Source organism: Pseudorasbora parva, chromosome 13, assembly GCF_024679245.1.
Source record: "Pseudorasbora parva isolate DD20220531a chromosome 13, ASM2467924v1, whole genome shotgun sequence".
Lineage (NCBI taxonomy): Eukaryota > Metazoa > Chordata > Actinopteri > Cypriniformes > Gobionidae > Pseudorasbora > Pseudorasbora parva.
Window position 1 is genome coordinate 15,949,411 of NC_090184.1, and position 21,943 is coordinate 15,971,353.

Genomic DNA, 21,943 nt, shown 5'->3' on the forward strand with positions numbered 1-21,943 from the left:
TGCTAAAAGTGTTACCGCCAGACCCAGAGATCGGTGGAATGGATTCAAACATGCTAAATCTCAAATGTTTAACTCTAGGGGAGTTAAAAAATAGTGCCGTGTTCCTTTAAGTCTGTTTCCGCTGATGTTGGAAACACCGTTGATGTCATGGTTGTGGTCTTCCTGAATCGTAATGCAGTCTGTTTCACTGTGTGTGGACTGTATCAGATCAGTTAGAAGGCGGTGGAGAGGTGTGAGCCAAGCGCTTTCCGTCGATCAGTCATCTGGTCTACAAAAGATGAGAAAGGAGGAGTGATTAGTTTGACATGTTTATCATTCTTAATAATGTATACTCTAGATTGGTAACAGTCTGGTCTGCAGCATGAACAATGAGACGGAATAGGGACTCAGAATAGTATTATTTCATCTTCATAGCACTCAGGAACTTACACGGAAACAGGAGAAATCACAGACCACTACACATATAAAAGAACAGACAAGGGACTTGACATAAGAGGGAGTTTAAATAATTATTTATAACCATAGAAACAAATGATGGAGATAATCAGTAACCAATGAAATTAAAAACTAAACAGAGCTTAGAAACAGGAATCCATAACTGTGGAAAGAGGCTTGTATTCCCTTTGTTCTAAATATAATACTTATATATAATATTTATATATTGCTTATCTGGGTACTCAAAATAGCTGGGGGAATCTCCTCAACCACCACCAATGTGCAGCATCCACCTGGATGATGCGACGGCAGCCATATTGTGCCAGAACGCTCACCACACACCAGCTGATTGGTGGAGAGGAGACCGAGTGATGAAGCCAATCAGTTATTTTATTTCAAGCATCTTTAAAAAAATACATTTCATTTAAGATGTTAGTGTTTTATTTTGATTGTTTTTATTAAAAAAATAACTGTATGTACTTTTATTTATACATATTAATTACATTTTGTATGCTTTAATTAATTATTAGCTTCACATCACTAACATTCATTTATGTATCTCTTGCAGTTCCTCCATTTTATGTCTAAATGTTCAACCATTTTTTGGACCTTGTTGTTCATCACTTTCCTACAATATTCAATTCAATTCAATCCTTCCAAGGCACATAAACCTTTACCAATCTTTCCCAATCTCAAATGGTGTGTGCTGAAGATAATATCTGAAATGATCAGTGTAGTGAAGGCTACTTTGGAAATGTAATAGATTATGGACTACAAGTTACTCTACTAAATGTAATAATACTCTACTAAAATGTAATAAGTAGTGTGACATTTCAGTTACTTTATTACAGTAATGTAACTGATTACATTTGATTACTTTTCTATTTTCTATCACTGGAACACATTTTTATCACTCCCCCCATGTTGGCACCTCTCAGTTTAAGCTTAAATTGCCAAGTGGCAATTGTGACAAAAAAGTCAGAATTGTGACTTTATATCAAGCAATTGAGTTTATATCTCAGAATTGTGACTTTATATCAAGCAATTGAGTTTATATCTCAGAATTGTGACTTTATATCATACAATCGCAGGTTTATATCTCAGAATTGTGACTTTATATCATGCAATCGCAGGTTTATATCTCAGAATTGTGACTTTATATCATGCAATCGCAGGTTTATATCTCAGAATTGTGACTTTATATCATGCAATCGCAGGTTTATATCTCAGAATTGTGACTTTATATCATGCAATTGTGAGAAACAAGGTCAGAATTGTGACTTTACAACTCACAACTGAGAGAAAAAAGTCTGAATTCTGAGATAAAAAGTCGCAATTACTCTTTTTTTTTAGTTTTATTTAGTGGTGGAAACGGGCTTCCATAGCTTTAAGCAACTAATTTAAAGTGAGTTAAGTTTTTCACCCCATAGTAAAGTGTAACCTTAGTGTTACCTTATTTTTGTTGCCAATTTTGACATTGATCCAAAATAATAATCAAATACTTACATACTTCCTCTTGGATTGCAAAATTTTCAACCAATTGTAATCTGTAAAGAGAAATTTTGATATTTCTTTGATATTTCTTTTGACATATTAGGTCATTGGTCAAAGCATTCAAATATATAGTGTATGTGACAATTTACAGCATGATGGTAAGATAAAACACAAAGTTACCCCCAGTCTGATGACATTCTTGTTCTGTGAAGCTGACGTTGCAGCTTCTGTTGTGGAAACAGAATTACAGATGAAATGACATGTTGCATATTCAACAAATACTCTTCATTTTTACTTCTCACTTTTCATTACTCTCTTTAAAAACAGTAACAGGTTAAGTGTGAGGTTGACTGTGCTACAGTGTGTAACGTACTATAGCTGACCTAATGTTGATGAACGTAAGGTATGAGAAAAATCTTTCACAGTTTGTTTGCTTCTGGCTCCAGTGTTATTTAAAAAAGACACCGACAGGGATAAATAGCCATTCCAAATCAATTTCATGCTAGTAAAAGGCCTACAAAAACTGGGCACTGCCAAAATAAAACATCTATTTCATCAGATTACACAGTAACATTTCAATGGCTGTTAATAGGGCAGAATGCTTTTACTACCAGATGGTGTAGTTACAATGTCTACCAGCTGGGGCTGATGGAACCATGCTTAACAGACAAGTGTGTGCATACTTGGTGTGCATCAGCGAGTCTTTTCCTGTAGCTCCAAAGTGATTAGTAACAATGCATTCACGGCACAGGTGCCTGGCTCAAGAAACTGCATGCTCCAGCCAAGCAACTGCCAGTGAGATGAATGGCAATGCTAATGGATGTAAATTAAAAGTATGTAGACTTGTCATGCTTACATTGAAATTTACAGTTATTCATTTAGCAGCCATTTGATTGGGTCTTAAATAACCCATGATATAATATTGAGAAGGCAATGACAAACTACACAAGTAACAGTTTTTATTTTAAATCACTATGACAATTTTGTCAATACTTTTACCAAATGTCTTAAACTCTTAACTCAGTTAGCACAACATCTGTATGTTTAGGCTATACAATTAATATATTCATTGTTGCTTTGACACAAAAGAATATAGTTAACACGCATTTAAAAAGCTTGAACCTCTTTTACACACAGGCTCAACCAAGACCAAACCAATGTATTTTTACTGCCAAACGTACTTGATTTAACACTATGTCAGAACAAATAACAGCATTTTCTAAACCTAACCTTAGAGGCTAAAGTCCAAATGAACAGCTTTTCATAATGAGAACTGAAACACAAATTGTTTCTGAGAAACAGTCGGTTGAAGTTGTGCAAATATATAAATCACAGCTGATTCCCGTCTAGGAATTGTTTGGGTGTTGATGTTCTTTCATTCACATGACCATTGCAGTAAACAAGAGCATCTTTGGACTGTTCTTGTGTGGAAAATGGAATAATTGAGCAACACAAAGAAAGTAAGATAAATGTCTGCACGAGGGAGAGTAAGATGAGTACCAGGACAAGGGACAAGGGCAAAGGAGAGGAATGCCTGGACAGAGATTGAGGAGATAGAATGCATGGTGGTGTTCAAAGAAGGGCCAGAATTAGAGTAACTGATGAAATAAGAGCTACTATCATAAACCACGTCATAAACCACAGGCTATCACACAGAGAGGCTGATGAACGAGTACAGCCAAATCTCAGCCGGGACACATCACTGCAAAAAATGCTCATCTTACTTATTATTTTTGTCTTTGTCTAATCTAAATATCTAAAAATTCTTAAATCAAGATGCATTTACCAGATAAGTAATATGACATAAGATATTTTTTCTTGTTTTTTTATGGGGGGAAATCTAAATAAAGGGAGTTTTTGCTTAAAACAAGCAAAATTATCTGCCAATGGGGTATTTCGTATTTATCATATTTATGGTTGGGACAGAAACAAGAAACAAAATATCAATCAGAAACAAGATTATTGTTCTCACCCCACTGGCTTGTTTCAAGCAACAACTCGCTTAATTTTTATTTGATTTTTCAGAAAACAAGAAAAAAAATATCTTATGCCATTTTACTCATATAGTAAATGCATCTTAATTTAAGAGTTATTAGATATTTAGACAAGAAACAAGATAAAAATACTAAGAAAAACATTTTTGCAGTGTGGCATCCATCATCCAGAATTCTCGAGAAACCAACGGGTAGGATATTGTATAAGGTGTAAATACAAAGTGCAAAGAGTAAATCTCTTTTCCTGCAAAGTGTAAACACTTTTTACCATGTATTACAGTAACTATATGCCTGTGGTCTCTAATATCAAACTGTATTTTGACTATCTAAGGATTAACGTCTACCTCCCTCAGGAAAACTCCTAAATGAAGAACAGAAACTTGCAATAGTCAACATGGTGACTGCTGATAATGAAATAAAACTAAAGAGCATTCTATAAAGTTACTCTGAGATAGGTCATTAATTTTGTTTTGAATTTAGAAACAAAATGCATGCATTTACTAAACCCAACAAAACAGGCTTCAAAAGGCACACAAGCTATGATCAGTAAAATATACTGTCTCTATTGTATTAGTGCAGACCTGGAAATTGAATGCAGTTTCTGTAAATCACTAACTGATGTAAGTGTTTTTTATGACATTGGGCTATGATTGACTAAATGTTCCTGTAGGAAGAGAACATGTGTTAGGGTTTTGGTAGAAATAGTCTATTGTGTATTGTGTTAGTGTAATATTGTATTTGGTAAATTAGTGTTGGAGTTTAGTTTACAGTGTGTGATTTTGATCATGAAATTAACCCTTTTGGCAATTGTGCGTTGTAGTTGTGTTGGTGTTATGTTTGTGTGTTAAGAGTTTAGGAAAATTGTTAAAAGTATTAAATTATTATTAAAAGTATTAAAATTGTCATAGCGATCGTAAAAACTGTATTAATGCAAATTTAAGAATTTACAGTAGCTCAAACAAACCTTTCAACTGTGCTGGCATTCTGGATTGTATTTTGAATACGTTGACGGAGAAGAAAGTTCAACACTTCCATCACCAATAAACACAAAATCTTAAGTCATTTTTGCTTATGGTTTAACTGAATCATCGAAGGTCAGCAGTACTTTGGTCAATAAAGTCCACAAATATTTGTTTATTTAACATATTTAAACATATGCACTATGTAGTATTTTTGCAGTAAAATATCCAAAAACCACTAGGCCGGTGTTATATATTTTATTCAGTTGAGTACCAACAATATCCCAGATGTTTCCAACTATTTGTAAATTGTGAGAAAATTGCTATTTTAACTAAGGACAGGGACGTTTCAGCATTGCATTTGAGGGAGTCACCTGTCAATTGCGTCATATCTGCGTTACCCTCGGTTTCGGCTTTTATTTGGCAGGAGCGCTTTACTCTTAGCAGTGTGAACAAGTTTACGCACGGAGTAACGTCATAACATCGTTTTAAACACACTTAAATGTATCTAATATGATAAACAGAGCTACATTACCTCAAAATTATAACCGGAAGAGCGGATCTGTGCAGGCGCCCGGCGAATGTGTCCCGTCCCATCATAATAAAAGTCCCGGTTTTCGCGAAGCGGGTATTTGTTCAACAATCGCTCCAGCAGCCGTGCTCAGGTCCAGAACACTCGGTCCTGCTCTGCTTTACACTACAGTAACGTTAATAACCGCATGAATGAACGTGATTTCTGCCCGAGTCCTATTTTCCACCAGCTGTGATGTGAAGACCACATCTCCCAAGATGCTGCGCACACACTTATCGTCATCAAAATACGCATTTGTTTTGAACAGGCGCCCTCCAGTGGACGGAAAGCTGCACAGTGCACCTTTAATTATTGGAAATTTCCTTAGTATTCTGATTTTGCAATTCACTGATTTTATTAATTTTGAGGAATACTGAATCTTTTTTGTGGGCAAGTGAGATAAGTAAATGCATGCTCACATTTCGTCAAGAACTACAGTAACCATGTTTAAACATACATCGCCTCCGCACTTACTCCCAATTTTTCTCAACATGACAACAGGAGAGACATCATTCAGCAAAATAAAATAAAAAATGTGATGTGCGTTACTCATTTGAAAAAGTAATTAAGGTATTTTGTTGTAAATTTAAAAGTAACACGTTACTTTACTAGTTACTTGAAAAAGTACTCGGATTACGTAATTTGAGTTACTTGTAATGCGTAATATATATCACATAAATCTGTATTGTCATTTCATCTGATGTTAAGAATCAAGGGCACTGTAAATATTCAGTGTTAGACATACATGCTATCAAAAATCAAAACCAGATTGAGGTGAAGCATATTGTGTTGTTCAGAATCTTCATCAAAACCTTGCCAAGCATTTGAAATAACTCAAAAATGTGTCTGTCACTACCTGTCATCAAAATATGTCAGCAGAAGCAGCAGAACAGTACTTTATACATATAAAATGCTGCTTACAATCATGAAGGACATTGCTTGCCTGTCTGACCTTATGGAAACTTATCACATTATAACATATTGTGTGCATAAAAAGTTTGGACCCAAATAAAAATGCTTTCATGGCATTTATGGACGAATGGCATACCTTTCTCTCTAGGAGGCAGTAGGCAGCGAGTAGAAAAAGAAATCCTGCACAGATGGAGACCACAATGAAGCCCAGCCTGTAGAAATCATCGCTGGAGGACCCCCGAGGATCCTGCCCGAATAATCCCACCGCAGCCTCTTTCAAAGGACAAACATGTGGCTTTAATCATTGCTGGAGGGATGTGTGTGTATGGGTGGGTGTGTGTTGTGTGTTTGAAAATCATCAAAGGTCTTGCCTACAGCTTTGTTACTGTACCTGTTTGCTTTTCACGTAGACGAATGTATGTGTGTATGTGCATTCACCTGTGCTAGTGGTTAGCGGAGTCACAGTAGGGGTTACATTGCTGCTATACTCTTGTTCGCAGGTCCAGTTAACAGGAGTGTTAGTGGATGTGATGAGGTGCAAGTAGAGGGACAGAACCTCCTCGACTCGGTGAAGTGCCTGGACAGGAGTCTCATTGTACTGCCTCTCGAATGCTACAGGGTCCTCCTGCAGAGAGTCACAGTGAAAGCGGAAACCGAAAATAAATACTGAGAGACGGGATTCAACGGATCTTAAGGGATAGTTCACATAAAAATTTCAATCCTGTCATCGTCTACTCAACCTCATGTTGTTCTAAAGAGTTTTTCTTTTCTTTTTTCCGTGGGACACAAAGCTCTCAAGCTTCAAAGAAAATGAAAAAGCACCATCAAAATATCATAAATGTGGTCCATCCCTTGTGACAAAGAAGTGCGTTTACTTGAATGTGCACTTATAGTGTACTTCAAATCTTAAAAGCAAATATTTAGAAAAAAAAAAAATTAAGGGAATAAACTTTCATGACTGTTTCTTAACACACTTAAGTACACTTCATGTCAAAATAAAATTTAGATTTTAAATCATTGTTTCAGCCATTTTTTGGTCCTGCTTTAAAGGTGCAGTGTGTAATATTTATAGGATATATTGACAGAAATGCAATATAATATATATAACTATGTTTCAAGTGGTGTATAAAGACCTAACATAATGAACCGTTATGTGTTCTTTAGCCTTATTCCAAACATTCCTCTCGTGACGCAAATGTCGTCAATTTCCATCATAGGAGGAATTTTTCCAGAAATAAAATGCATAAATCTCTTGTCTCAGGGGGATATGAGGGGGGAAAGCACAATCATTTGAATATACTCCAGGGTTTCTACTGATACAAGGCCATATGCTAATCGCTGAAGTAACCCTTTAACACTCTTTTCACTAAATTGCAATTAACATTTATTTAAGTGTCCAAAAACATTAGATTTACTTCCCAATTAGTTATTTTAAGGTGTTACGGTATTTTAAAGTAGATTTTATCCCTTATAAGTACTTTTACTATATACTTTATGAACTACTTTCCTGACCCATTAATGGTGGTTGAGCGAAACAGCTTTGGATCAACATGGGTGGGTAAATGATGACAATTTTATTTTTTTGTAAATTAAAATGTTAAGATAAACCAGCAAAAAATAACTTTGAAAATACAAAATAATACATAGCATATAAGTAGCATAACATGCATTACACACTACCATTTAAGTTGGTGGTCGATAATATGTTTAAAGTTCAAGTTGTCAAGCACACAGCAGGTTTATAAATTGACCTCATGTTTCCTCCTTTGATGTGAAGGGGGAATCCCTATGATAAAATGTTGGAAACGGATCTCAGAAACTTATGCAAGACAAATTGTCTTTTCAGTATTATCTTCAGCAAAGCTAGAGATAAATGGTTCCTTAAGTGTAGTTTGAGTAGATCCCATAATCCACATGCTTTGCTTCATGCCATGAGATATTATATTTTGATGAAGAGGGTGATGAAAAAGTTTTTGCCTCATGCCATGTGCATGTATTTTCAGTCAGTAATGACGTTGTCCATAGATTAATAATAGCTCCTTATTGGGATTAAAAGAAAATAAAGTTGAAAAAATAAGATATAGAGGCTGTAACAATGCCTTTTTCACAGCACACCACAATAACGGAGACAGCATGACTTCTTTTTACTTCTTATACTTGAAGCACATTTCTCACACATGTCTGATATACGACACCAGCTGCCAGATGACGAAATCCTCAAGCTGAATCTAGCTTTATGAGCTTAAGAAGAAACAAAGGGTCCAAATCTCACTAACTTGCTTATTAGTATGAAAATTACTAGGTTATTGGCTGTTTATTAGCACTTATAAAGCAGATATTAATACCTTTTTCTGCATTACCTTATTCTACATCTCTTAATCCTACCCAAACTTAACCACTACGTTACTAACTATAAATAAGCAGTAATTTGCGAGTTTATAATGCAAATGTTGAAGATAAAGGATTAGTTCACTTTGAATTTAAAACTTTAGACTAGGTTCAAAATTTTCACTATAAGTTAACTATTAAAAGATTAATTTAATTTTAAAATGAAAATAAGCCCATGATTTACTCTCCCTCAAGACATCATGTGTATATGACGTTCGTCTTCTCTGATGAATCTGAGTTATATTAATAAATGTCCTGAGCTTCCATGCTATATAATGGCAGGTCCATAGAGTTTAAAGCTCAAAAAGTGCCTCTATACATCATAAATGTATACTCCGCATGGCTCTGGGTAATAAAGGCCTTCTGAAGCAAATTGATGGGGTTTTGTAAGACAAATATCCATATTTAAATCTTTATGAAAGTAAAATATCACCCTGGACTACAGAACCAGTCATAAGTTGCACAGGTATATTTAGCCAACAATACACTGTATGGGTCAAAAGATCATGTTCGATATTTTGTACATTTCCTCCTGTAAATATATCAAAAATGTACTATTAGTAGTAATATGCGTTGTCAAGGACTTCATTTGGACAACTTTAAAGGAGATTTTCTCAAATTTGCGATTTCGTTGCACCCTCATATTCCCTCACATTTTCAAATATTGCCCTATCCTAACAAAATCGTACATTAATGGAAAGGTCAGTTATTCAGCATTTAGTATTTATAAATCTCAATTTCAAAAATTGACCCTTCTTGCCAGACCGCCTTCCATATTCAGCTTGTAAAAAAAGCACAACTGACACAACATATGTAGCGTAAGCATTTTGAACTGTGAGAGGCCTTACACTTTCTTCGTAAGTTGAATACGGAAGCGACGGGTCTGGCGGAAGTAAGGTATATGGATATTTTTCTTACAAAACCCCATTGACTCGCCTTTATTAACCCTGGATTTGTGGTGTATGCTCTCTTTTGAGCTTCAAACCCAATGGACTCACTGCCATTATAAATCTTGGAAACATCAGGATATTTATTAAAATAACTCATCAGAAAGAAGAAAGTCATATACACCTTGCCTGGGGGTGAGTAAATCATGTGGTCATCCTTTAATAGGTTATTAATAGTGAGAATTGGACCCTAATCTAAAGTGTGAACGAAACGACTACATCCCCAGACATCTAGCTTTACATTACTATGAATTCAAAGGGTTTTACTGCAGATATGTTGCTCTCACGGCAAGAACGAAAGAGGAGTGCAGTTTTGATCAAAGATATGGGCTTGAGTGAGGTTTCTGAATGCATTTCATTAAAGGGTGGATCAGTTTTAGCCTTTCATATTGTAATAGAGCAATATAATATAGAAAACACAATCAACTCCATACGGCTATTCTTTTGAGATATGACCTCTGGGCATTTCAAATCTGTTTGTGTTTTCACATGAGACTAAGCTCACAGACTATACAAACACTCTTGACTCTTGCTTCTGCGATTTATGTCATTCCAATTGTGCAGACTATAATCAAGTAAACCTGCCACATCAGACAGTCGGTTGAAATAGAGACCTTAAAGAATCTGTCCTTCAATCTAATCTTTTAAAGGTAACATTTTAATATAAGGTGGTGACATATTTCTTAATGCAATGGGCAATATGAACCACCAGTGAACAATACTTGGTAACACTTTATTTTACAGTATTCTTGTTACACATTACATGTAGTAATAAATTATTCGTAATAACATGCAACTAACCTAAAACAAACCCCAATCCTAATCCTACACTGTAAATATTTTTGGTTGTTTTTTGTTGGTTTAACTTAAAAAAGTGAGTAACCTGGTTGCCTTAAAATTTTGAGTTTATTGAAATTAAAATTTTGAGTTGATACAATGAAGGACATTTGTTTAATAAATAGAAACTCAAAATATTATTGTATCTGAACCACATAAAAAATGTGATAAATCATGAAAAATTCGGCATGTTTCACTGCATCATCAGAAATAAAACACACACAATTACCCAATATGCTTACAAAATCTTTTAATAATATTTTAATAAAGGTTGTCGAAGCTCAAAAAATGTTCATTGTATTAACTCAAAATTTTAATTTCAATGAACTCAAAATTTTAAAGGCAATCAGGTAATATTTTTTCTAAATATTTTTTTACAGTGTAACCCTAAAGTAATTACATGTAGTTATTTATTATAACACAGTGCTTCAAATGCATAATTACACTACAACACAGACACCTCCAAATAAATTATACCCCAATACTTTTTCACCATTAATTACTCTTGCTTGGTAAATATAACAGCTTACCAATACATTTTTAATGTTAACTTTTTTTGTGTTAAAAAGTTGCACTGTAACCATCCTTTTTAAATATTGCAAAAAGTGGATAACACCTTACATGGAGATTATATGCATTAACAATAGTTACATTGATGAACAATGGCCTTTTTATAGCATGTATTAAGCCAAGGAAAATAGACAGTGATTAATGCAACTCCAAGGTGGCATGAAAGTAGCTACACTGCATTTATAATTGCACATATGTGACCCTCATAAATCACACAGGTATTTGTGGCAATAGCCAACAATTATCAATTAGAAATTTTTTAAATTTCCTACTCTAAACATATAAAAATGTTATTATTAGTAGTAATATGCACTGCTAAGGACTTTATTTGTATAACTTTAAATGCGATTTTCTGAATATTTAGATTTTGTTTGCACCCTCAGATTTTCAAATAGCTGTATCTTGGCCAAATATTGTCATATCCTAACAAACCATATGTCAATGGAAAGCTTATTTATTCAGGTTTTATAATATATATAAGACCTTTATGACTGCTTTTGTGGTGCAAGGTCACAAATAATGTTATGAGATTGTTTTAAATATAGATATTTTTAAATAGAAATATTAAATTATAACATTATATTATTATAAACATGGAACCAAGTTGGTGGCAAGTCACTTAAGTGAGTCATTGAATCATTCATTTAATCATTCAACTGATTATTTCAAAACGGTTGATTCATGACTCATCTGATTCCTAACATGGCTTTGCTTGGAACTATTTTAATTTGAAAGATATGCTTAAATTGAAAGTTACTTATTGATTTTTAGATAACAGTTCAATACAATTTAATATCGCATTTGCAACCTTGCTGATATTTGGGGAAATCAGCACACTTGCTCATTTGATATGTTATAAATATTAAAACTCTGTGGTACAGTGGTATCTTTTCTTCCATATCTCAGTTATTGTATGTGCAATACTGAAACATTATTTGTAAGAGTGAAATTGTCACCAAAATTATATATTATTTTGGTGTCAATTTAACTCTTAAAAATAAAGCAAAAAAAATAATAATTAAATAATTAAATAAATATTATATATATATATATATATATATATATATATATATATATATATATATATATATATATATATATATATATATATATATAAATAATAGTTATATTTCAAGACAATTACATTTTAAAGTAACCCAGAGAACCTTGTTAAGACGTTTTGTCTCCGAGATCAAGATCTGTGAGTGTGAATGTGAGTGCACACACCTCCAGTTCTTCATTCAGTGAAGGTATGCAGTGTTGGGAGTAGATGTTGAGAACGAGGTTCTGTATGGAGACCACTGCTTGAGCACTTCCTGAGCCCCGCACGTATTTGAAGTGGACGTTAAACAGTTCAAGCACCCTTGGCAATGTAGCCTTCACATAACACATAACGCTCTAAAAAAGACAAAAAAGAAGAATGACAGGTTAGAGAAAACTGGAGAAGAAAATATGGCTCATTAGCATGTGTAAAATAATATTTGTGGATCATCTTCTGTAATATGGGTAACACTTAACATTTGTGTTGAGTAATGTAATTACACATTACATTTTGCATGGCACCTAACTTTTTCTGCAGCAGTTAGTTTTGGATATAAAGAAGCGATATTGCCATTGAAGGTACTATATCCTGTGTGTATTGCCTTTACTCAACCAAATATGTCGACTAGTCTACTTTACATGAATGTGAGTGCATAATCAGGTAGTTGATGAACAGCAAGTGTTTGATTTATGAGATGAGTTCATGACTGCAGCCGCTGATTAGGCTGAAATGTGTGGTGTAACACAAGGGAAAATGGTACGAGGACTCATGGGCAGAATTAATAATTTACTAACAAAATAAAATATAAGTACAAAACAAAACCCATGAGGGGGAAACCATAAACTAGAAAATACATAAATTGAAACTCAACAAATACCACGTAGAAGTCACAGGGGAATGGGAGACGTAGACAGTACAATGATCCGACAAAGACTGACAAACACAAGGAGCTTATAAAGGGAACAAATGAATCAATCAATCAATCAACTTAATTTATATAGCGCTTTTGCAATGATGATTGTTTCAAAGCAGCTTTTAAACACAGCGTTAAACAGGACAATATTGCAACAAAATTTGATATGGCTAGTTTGATTTGGATAGTTTATAGAATTAAATATGACCTAATTAATACATTTAATTTGTATATTTAGTTGAATAACTTGGATCATAATTTTAGTGTCCCCAACTGAGCAAGCCAAGCCAAAGGCGAGAGCCCTTTTAAGCAAGGAATCAGGGAACACAGGTGGGGCAAATTAAACCAATAATCAGATAACAAGGGGAGGGATCAGACAATGACAGAAGCACATGCTCAACATAAAACCCACATGTGCACAAAAGACAGGACAGACATGTGACACTACCCCCTCCTTATGGAGCGGCTACCAGACACTCCACTAGGGACGGAGGGACAGACCAGGGAGGCACGGGAGGGACAGACCAGGGAGGCACGGGAGGGACGGACCAAGGCGTGACGAGAGGGACAGACAAGGGCAGGATGGAAGGAACAGGGGAAACAGACAAGGAAGGAATAGACAAGGGAGGGGTCAACAAGGAAGGAATGGGGAAAACAAAAAGTTCAGGAGGCCATGGTGGCTTGCAGAGCTCAGACGCCCAGGGTGCAGGCAGAGCAGGACGCCTGAGTAGCATAGAGTCCACCAGAACTGGGACCCCAGGAACTGGAACCCCCGAAACTGGGACCGGCACAGAGTCCACCACCACAGAGTCCACCGGAACTGAGACCAGAACAGAGTCCACCGGCACTGGGACCACTGGCACACGATCCACTGGAACTGGAACCACCGGCACACGATCCACCGGAACTGGGAGCACAGGATCCACCGGAACTGGGACCACCGGCACACGATCCACCGGAACTGGGACCGCCGGAACACGACCCACCGGAACTGGAACCACCGGCACATGATCCACCGGAACTGGAACCAACGGCACATAATCCACCGTAACTGGGACCACCGACACACCATCCACCGGAACTGGGACCACCGGAACACCATCCACCGGAACTGGGACGACCGGAACTGGGACCACCGGAACGAAGTTCACCGGAACTAGATCCACCGGAACATAATCCACTGGTACTGTGTCCACCAGGTCCACCGGAAGTGGGCCCAACGGAACATAATCCACTGGGACTGAGACAGAAGTAGCCTTCCTTCTCTTCCTCCACCTAGAGACCACCGGAACTGGGTCCACTGGAACACGGAGCACTGGACTTGGGACCTCTAAGTAGGTGGTGGATGTGGTGCCATTCTTCCTCCTCCCTCTCCCCAATGGGGTCATCGGAGGACTGGGGACATGGCAGTCTGTGGGGAAAATTGGGGAAGGCCCAAGAGGTGGAAGACCACCCCTCCAGGGCACTCCTCCACCATCACAATCATACACATACCCCCCAAGCTGCCAAAATGATAACGTCCCCAGCATTTCCATCTCCCAGGCGATGATAGGCTCATTAAGGGGGGTGTTAAAAATATCCTTGAGCTCTCCCTGACTGATGTTGACCCCATCCGCTGCAAACAGGAACCGGTAAGCAAACTCCTTTATGCTAGCTCCCTCCTGCCAGAGGGAAAGAAGTCTGTAGTGTTGACCTTCTCCTGATGCAGTGGAAGGGCAGGGAGATGGGAATAGGAAGATGCCCATTCTGCATAGTCCTCTGAAGGTCGGATCATTATGGGGAAAAGGGAAAATTGTGCGAGGACTTATGTTTTATTTTGTTAATAAATTATCAATTCTGCACTTAAGTACAAAACAAAACCCATGAGGGGGAAACTCAACGCATACGGCGTAGAAGTCACAGGAGAACGGGAGACGTAGACAGTACAACGATCCGACAAAGGCTGACAAACACAAGGAGCTTGTAAAGGGAACAAATCAAGCAACGTTTCTAGCATCTGTAAAACTGCATTCTACCATCTTAAAAATAAATCTAAACTACGGCACATGCTTTCGATGCAAAATGCTGAACAGTAAGTACATGCGTTCATGAGCTCAAGGCTAGATTATTGTAATGCTCTACTGGATGGTTGCCCTGCTCGCTTAATAAACAAACTCCAAATAGTCCAAAACGCAGCAGCTCGAGTTCTTACTAGAACCAGAAAGTACGACCATATTAGCCCAGTTCTGTCAACACTGCACTGGCTCCCTATTAAACATCGCATATATTTTAAAATCCTGCTTATTACTTACAAAGCACTTAATGGTTTAGCTCCCCAGTACTTAAGCGAGCTCTTAACACATTATACTCCATCACGTCTATTGCGGTCTCAAAACTCTGACCAGTTAATAATACCTAGAATATCTAAATCAACTGCAGGCGGTCGATCCTTTTCCTATTTAGTCTTCCTAGCATTGTTCGGGAAGCAGACACACTCTGTCAGTTTAAATCTAGATTAAAAATGCATCTCTTTACTATGGCATACACTAACTAGGTTAGTGTTAGTGTTAACATTAGCATTAACTAGGTCAGCCGGAACCGGGAACACTTCCCATAACACCTGATGTACTTGTTACATCATAAAGAGTGGTATCCACACTAATGTTAGTCTCTCTGTTTATCCCGAGGTTTACTGCAGTCGGCCGGATCCGGGCCGTGTCCGGACCGGATGGTGGACCAGCGTCTGGACAAGACCAACACATCCTGGAGTGTCTGCTGAGACCGTGTCAGTTGGTGTCTCTTCTGAATTTGCCTCACCGGCACGTCATCCTCAATAAACCCGACTGAGCCTGGTTTCTCCCAAGGTTTATTTATTTTTCTCCATCATGCCCTGGTGGAGTTTTGTATCCTTGCAACTGTTGCTTTTGGCTTGGCTTGTTCAGTTGGGGACACTAAAATTATGATCCAAATTATTCAACTAAATATACAAATAAAATTAATGAATTAGGTCTTATTTAATTCTATAAACTATAATACTGATCTGCCAACAATGTCGCTCTATGATAAATTAAAATAAGCTGATAATATCACTGTATTCTCCAGAACGACTGTACACCCAAATCAAATTGTTACAATATTTTCCTGTTTAACAATGTGAAGCTGCTTTGAAACAATCATCATTGTAAAAGCGCTATATAAAAGTTGATTGATTGATTGATTGATTGATTGATTGATTGATTGATTGATTGAAATGATTTTATGTATCCGCTAGAGCATTGCAATATACAACAATATGTAATATGCGATCGTGAGTTCGATCCCAGGGAACACAGTTGCTCAGTAGTTGTTAATAAAAAAACCTTTGCTAAATGGAAATATGACAAATGGTGGTAAAAAGTCCACACATTGCTTTTAAATGAAAACGCATTTTGATTGGTAATGACAATCATTTGTCATTTCATGACGTCAGACGTAACACAACACTGTCATTATTTTTACGGCAGCTAGAGGGCACGTGACTTTAAACCGTAAATAAAGGTCTCAATGAGGTGTTTGAAAAACTACCTATAGAGTCTGGGTTTTTTGGAGGACAGTCTGCGCACTTCCCATAATTTTTACGCATTAAGTCAGCAGGCGGTCTAATGAGGTTTCAAGCGTATTTGACACATGAGTATTTACACTATGAAAGCAGTCCAGTCGAATGTGCTTTTGACTCTGGAATTGGTTAAAAGTCGACAAGCTCAAATGTTTTAGACCCGGTTTAGACCTGTGTTTAGTATCATCCACTTGTGATATGATTGACCAATATGCTCTTAATACCAGGTGTAAACAGGGCCTTAGACATCAGACCTGATACCTAAATAATTTTTGGTATTTCTTTTTAAACTGGTTTATATCCTATTTTACTGGACACATACAGGTCTGATGTTGGGTCAGATTCTACTGGCATCCCTCAGGGCTCAATTTTAGGACCCTTAGTTTTTAATTTATTTCTGCTTGGTCAATTCAGAATTGGGAGTGAGGCTGTCACAAAACGTATCTCTGTAAAATCATGGATGGCTAATAATTTTCTGTGTTTAAATGGTGATACTCTCGTTGATGGTTCTGTGCTTGCGTTTCAGAAGAAATGAATGCGATCTTTGATTCCTCCTTGACATGACCCTCATGTACAAAACATTCACATTAAGACATTACACATCAAGACTTCTTTTTTGTTTATCTCAGAGATATTGAAAAATTGCGTCATGCTATCCCTTTCAGCTGCAATTATATTGCAGCTGAAAACCCATTTTGAAGTACAGAGTTGATTTTAAAGTTCTCATGCTCACATACAAAGCTCTCCACAGACTGGCTCCGGAGTTCTACATTTTTAACACCTTGTATTCCAAACCTAAGTCTTCACTCTTCTAAGCATGGTTTGTTGGTTGTCCATCAAACACGGTTATGTTAAGGGGGACTGAGCTTTTTCTTTTTTCTTTCTTTTTAGCTGCTCCCAGGTAGCCTGACAAGCCAGACCCACATCAAGATGTTTGGTCTGGAAACTCACCATAGACAGGGCTCAATCCGAGGGGCGGGATAAACGGTTGTCTTTCAAACTCCCTCTGCACTCGATAGGATAGCGCTACACCAACCAGAGCAACGAAGGTGAAACAGAGCTTGTTGATAGATTAAACATTCGCCGTATCCGGTCAGCAAAACCCCGAACACATCTTCCCTTTTTAAGAATGACTTCAGTGCCGTTCTTTGTTCTTTTCTCAGAGAAAAGCTTAACTCCAAGTCTTCCAGAGTCCCGGTCAAAGCTGATTCGAAAGACCGCCGCAGTTCGCCAGTTTCTGTGTTGACTAGAAGCACGCAAACGCAACTCGGCCGTCGTCATTATGGCCACGCCCACCGACTCTATACACGATGTGATTGGTCCGGCAAGAGTTAAGGGAATACAGCTCAGAAGAGTATTGAGAGTTCCTAGACGACACTTGCGGGCAGATTAAATTTGCTGCCGCTAGGGTGCGTCTAGATTTCTAGGCTAGCTCCCAGGTTGTGGAACCAGCTTCCAATTGAAATTTTGGGAAGCACGTCGATTGGAATTTTTAAAACATTTATTTTTTAGCCTTTTGCTGATTGTGGTGAGGTCAGCATTGCTAATTTCTTCTATATTTTAATCCACCTATCTTCTTAATTGATTTATTTTGTACTTGTATTACTTGTATTTTTTATATTGTAAAGGGCTTTTGGAAGCTCCTTTAAAGGTGTACTTTGATTGTAGCCTACTAAAGCACAAAAAGTACCATAATATGCTCGTAGCACAAACATGCTAAGTTCACATACTTATTTATCTGAAAAACATTGATAGTTATTTGAAATGTGCGTTGTGTCGGAATTTCTGTTTTTGTTTTAGTCTGTGTGATCCCACTATGGGATTACAAATTTAAGAATTGTTTTTGTCTACATTTATAGTTTATTTAATAGTCAAAATTTCTCTGCCAGTCCTGTCCCTTTCCCTGTAAGTCAAATTAACTAGGTTACTGAGATTATCAGTCTTTTTGTCTTTAATAGTTCTTGGTGCCCCTTTTCCATTCACTGCCCACTGGCAACTATAGTGTTGGCGGAACACACATATTGCAGCCATGGAAGCCAGCAAACAAAATAGGTCTGAGATTGCAGATTCACCCCGACCTTAAAAAGCTCTATGACCAGAGGCATATCAAACGCAGATAAATCATGTTAACTTAGAGTGTAAGGCTTTGTTTGCAGTTGTGCTCATTCCTGTTGCATGTGCAATAATCTAGAAATAGAAATTAAATCTAGATTGCAGAGGAATAGGATGCAGGAGAAGAAAGTTCAACACTTATATGCTGAGTTGGATTGTCAAAGGTCATCAAAGACATTGGTTACTAAAGTGAGATTAATAACATAATGTATATTTGTGTCATTTAACATTTCACATATAACCACCATTTATACACAGCACAAACAATGCCACTCAGCATAGATGTCAGTCAATAAATGGGAAAACAAAGTAACTGGCTTTACTTATTTGAAATGGATGAGTTGTTGTAAATTTAAAAGTGTTGTATTTCTTTTCTAGTTACTTTAAAATAGTAATCTGATTACCTAACTCAGATTTAAAGGATAGTTCACCCAAAAATGAAATGTTGATGTTTATCTGCTTACCCCCAGGGCATCCAAGATGTAGGTGTGTTTGTTTCTTCAGTAGAACACAAATGAAGATTTTTAACTCCAACATTTGCTCATATAATGCATGTCAATGGGGTCTAAAATCTAATTCTAACAAACACACCTACATCTTGGATGTCCATCAAGATCAAATTTTCATTTTTGGGTAAGCTATCCCTTTAAGATACTAAACCAACGTTCATAAGTTTGGACTGTCCACAGAATGACTTTTCCTTAAAAAAATTGTATACCGACAGACACATCAAAGATGCACATCAAAATGCATGCGTAACTCCATGTCATGGATGCCACAATGGAAATCTCATCTATGAGTGATGATACTTTGGAGTGAGCATCTAATCTAAAACACACCTCCAACTTTGCTGCATTTCCAAGGGCAGATTCGAAACAGAAGAACTTGGAATAGAATATTGTATTATGGAAAAAGCACAGCCCTGTTTTTAAACATTGATTTAAAAGCAGACCAAGACAACGTTTTAAAGATGCTCTTACCAGGTGTTTTCTCTCAATGAATGTATATGTGATTGAACAGCCAGTCCGCAACTGGTTACTGATCTGAAGAGTCAAACGACATGAGACAAAATGTTAGGAGATACATTTGAGGTGCTACATTTGAAAGCAAAGGATGACACCTTGAAGCTTTACACTCAAGAAAATGATTTGTTGAATTTACTTAATGTGGTAAGTGGTTGCACACAACTATATTGAGCAATTTTTACAAATAACAATTTAGTTATATGAACAAAAAATGCAAAATGCTTTTACTGAAAAACACATAAATTAACACTTTATTCCATACATTTTCTTTCTTAGCGCAGTCCCTTGCAAAGCATGCTGGGAACCACAGATCCACTGCCCAGTTAGCACAAATATTTAATGTAGTTTTAACGCAAATTAATTAAGTAAACTTCAGTTTTAAATACATTTCGACACAACTTAATTTAATTAGGTAAAGTAAACATAATTTAAATGTGTCTTATCTATGAAGGGCCTGAATCATTTTTCTGAGATGTTATTCCTCACCAGTTGTTTTAGCTGAAGCAGGTGGTCCATGGTTATGGAATGTTTGCAAGGACCAGGGATGTCCATCATGGAGAGGGGAACACACAGTAGCATGAGAACACACACATTCTTCCCCTGTAGTGTCAAGCAAAGAAAACACACACACACACACACACACACACACACACAGACACACACACACACACACACACACACACACACACACACACAATCATCGTGAGATTTGGTTCACATTAGTTTTTTAATACTGCGCTAATATTATATTTTCTGTACCCCAAACCTGTAACTATTTTGCAGAAACCATGTTTAGATTTTGATTTATTTTGAAAATATTTGTATAAGCATTTTTTTCCTCTTGGGTCTGATACATATAAATATTAATTATTATTTATGAGAATATATTTTAATAAAACATAAAATATATGAAATAATCCATGCATGAATAAAAGGTGAGAACCTTTCACTGTTATCTTCTAATTTTCATGAAATATTTTCAGTGGTTGAGCTCATTGTTGGAAAATCAAAATATAGAATTACTGTCTTCTTTTTGCAGCTATCTTTCTATTTCCCTCTCTCTCTGTCAGCATTGGATCCTGCTGCTTTTTATATTTCTGCATCTGCAGAAAATCCTTTTGAAATTTCTTTTGATATTTTTTTTGTTTGAGGCAGTGAATGTCATAACTTTAACAGCCAGCATACACTAAACAATAACTTCTTTTCAGTCCTGAACAAGATTCATCTGCAGATTAATTTAACCACAGTCTAGTCATGTTTCTGCCAATTAATACAAAGCAGTTACTTATCTTAAGCTATTAATTTATATTAACTGTAAACATGTACACCAAAAAAAAAATCACTCACAATGCAAACGGCTATACATTTGAACAGTATATTTTGTCCTTTCAAGATGTTTTAGCTGCTGAATTGAAGGAAAACTAAATCTCTATTGACAACGCAGCGCAAGCAGATGTACGAAATCGGTGGATGGGGTGACGTCACCATGAATGTGAAAATTTCTCCAAAAGAAGCATCTTTGAGAATATGCTACTATACTGCAATTTTCCCCAGTTCATTTCCCCGATTCGCCTTGACTAAGTCAAACTGCTCGTACTCCACAAAAACGCTAACATGTAATACAACATTGCTGCTTGTCTTTTCAAAATCAAATCAATAAGAGACGTGTTTCCAGCTTTTAGAAAGACCACTTGAGCTCCACTGAAAACCTTCGAGCCTACCTTGGTTTTGTAGAAGTGAAGGGGTGTAGGGTTGTTCATCTGGCTCACCGATCCAGCAGGAGAAGATTACAATCCTCAATTAGATGCATTTGAGCAGATCCAGGTGATGTTTTGCTGTGAAGAGTTGAAGCAGAATGACAGAAAAGAATCAATCCACCATCTAAATTAAAGTACACTGACCCTGACATTGATTTTAATGCACATTCTTGTCAAGCAGGGCACAATGATTGAACAACTTGTGTCTAGTGAATTTTCTCACAGAAACTCTCTTTCCCTTCCCTTCACCCCCTCCTTTTCTTTTTCATTAACTTCTCCGCCTTTTCATGCCCACACCTCTCTCGTCCTTTCTTTTTCTTACATTCTCAGGTTTCATAATGGCTTTATGAAAGCATGGTTTCCTGCTCATATGTCTTTTTTAAATTCAAATACTTGGCATGCCTATGTATTAA

At 36.7% G+C, this 21,943-nt stretch overlaps 1 protein-coding gene across 1 annotated transcript; it reads right to left on the reverse strand.

Annotated features, from left to right (window-relative positions):
• Window positions 1–46: 46 nt before the first annotated feature.
• csf1b (colony stimulating factor 1b (macrophage)) lies at window positions 47–21,734 on the reverse strand. Its single transcript, XM_067412549.1, has 9 exons — window positions 21,495–21,734; window positions 20,260–20,373; window positions 19,729–19,791; window positions 12,335–12,505; window positions 6,804–6,990; window positions 6,502–6,638; window positions 2,110–2,156; window positions 1,942–1,982; window positions 47–268 (listed from the first exon to the last, which is right to left on the reverse strand). The coding sequence occupies exons 1-9, from the start codon at window positions 21,531–21,533 to the stop codon at window positions 213–215; spliced, it is 855 nt and encodes a 284-aa protein (XP_067268650.1). The 5' UTR covers window positions 21,534–21,734; the 3' UTR covers window positions 47–212.
• Between the last annotated feature and the right edge of the window lie 209 nt (window positions 21,735–21,943).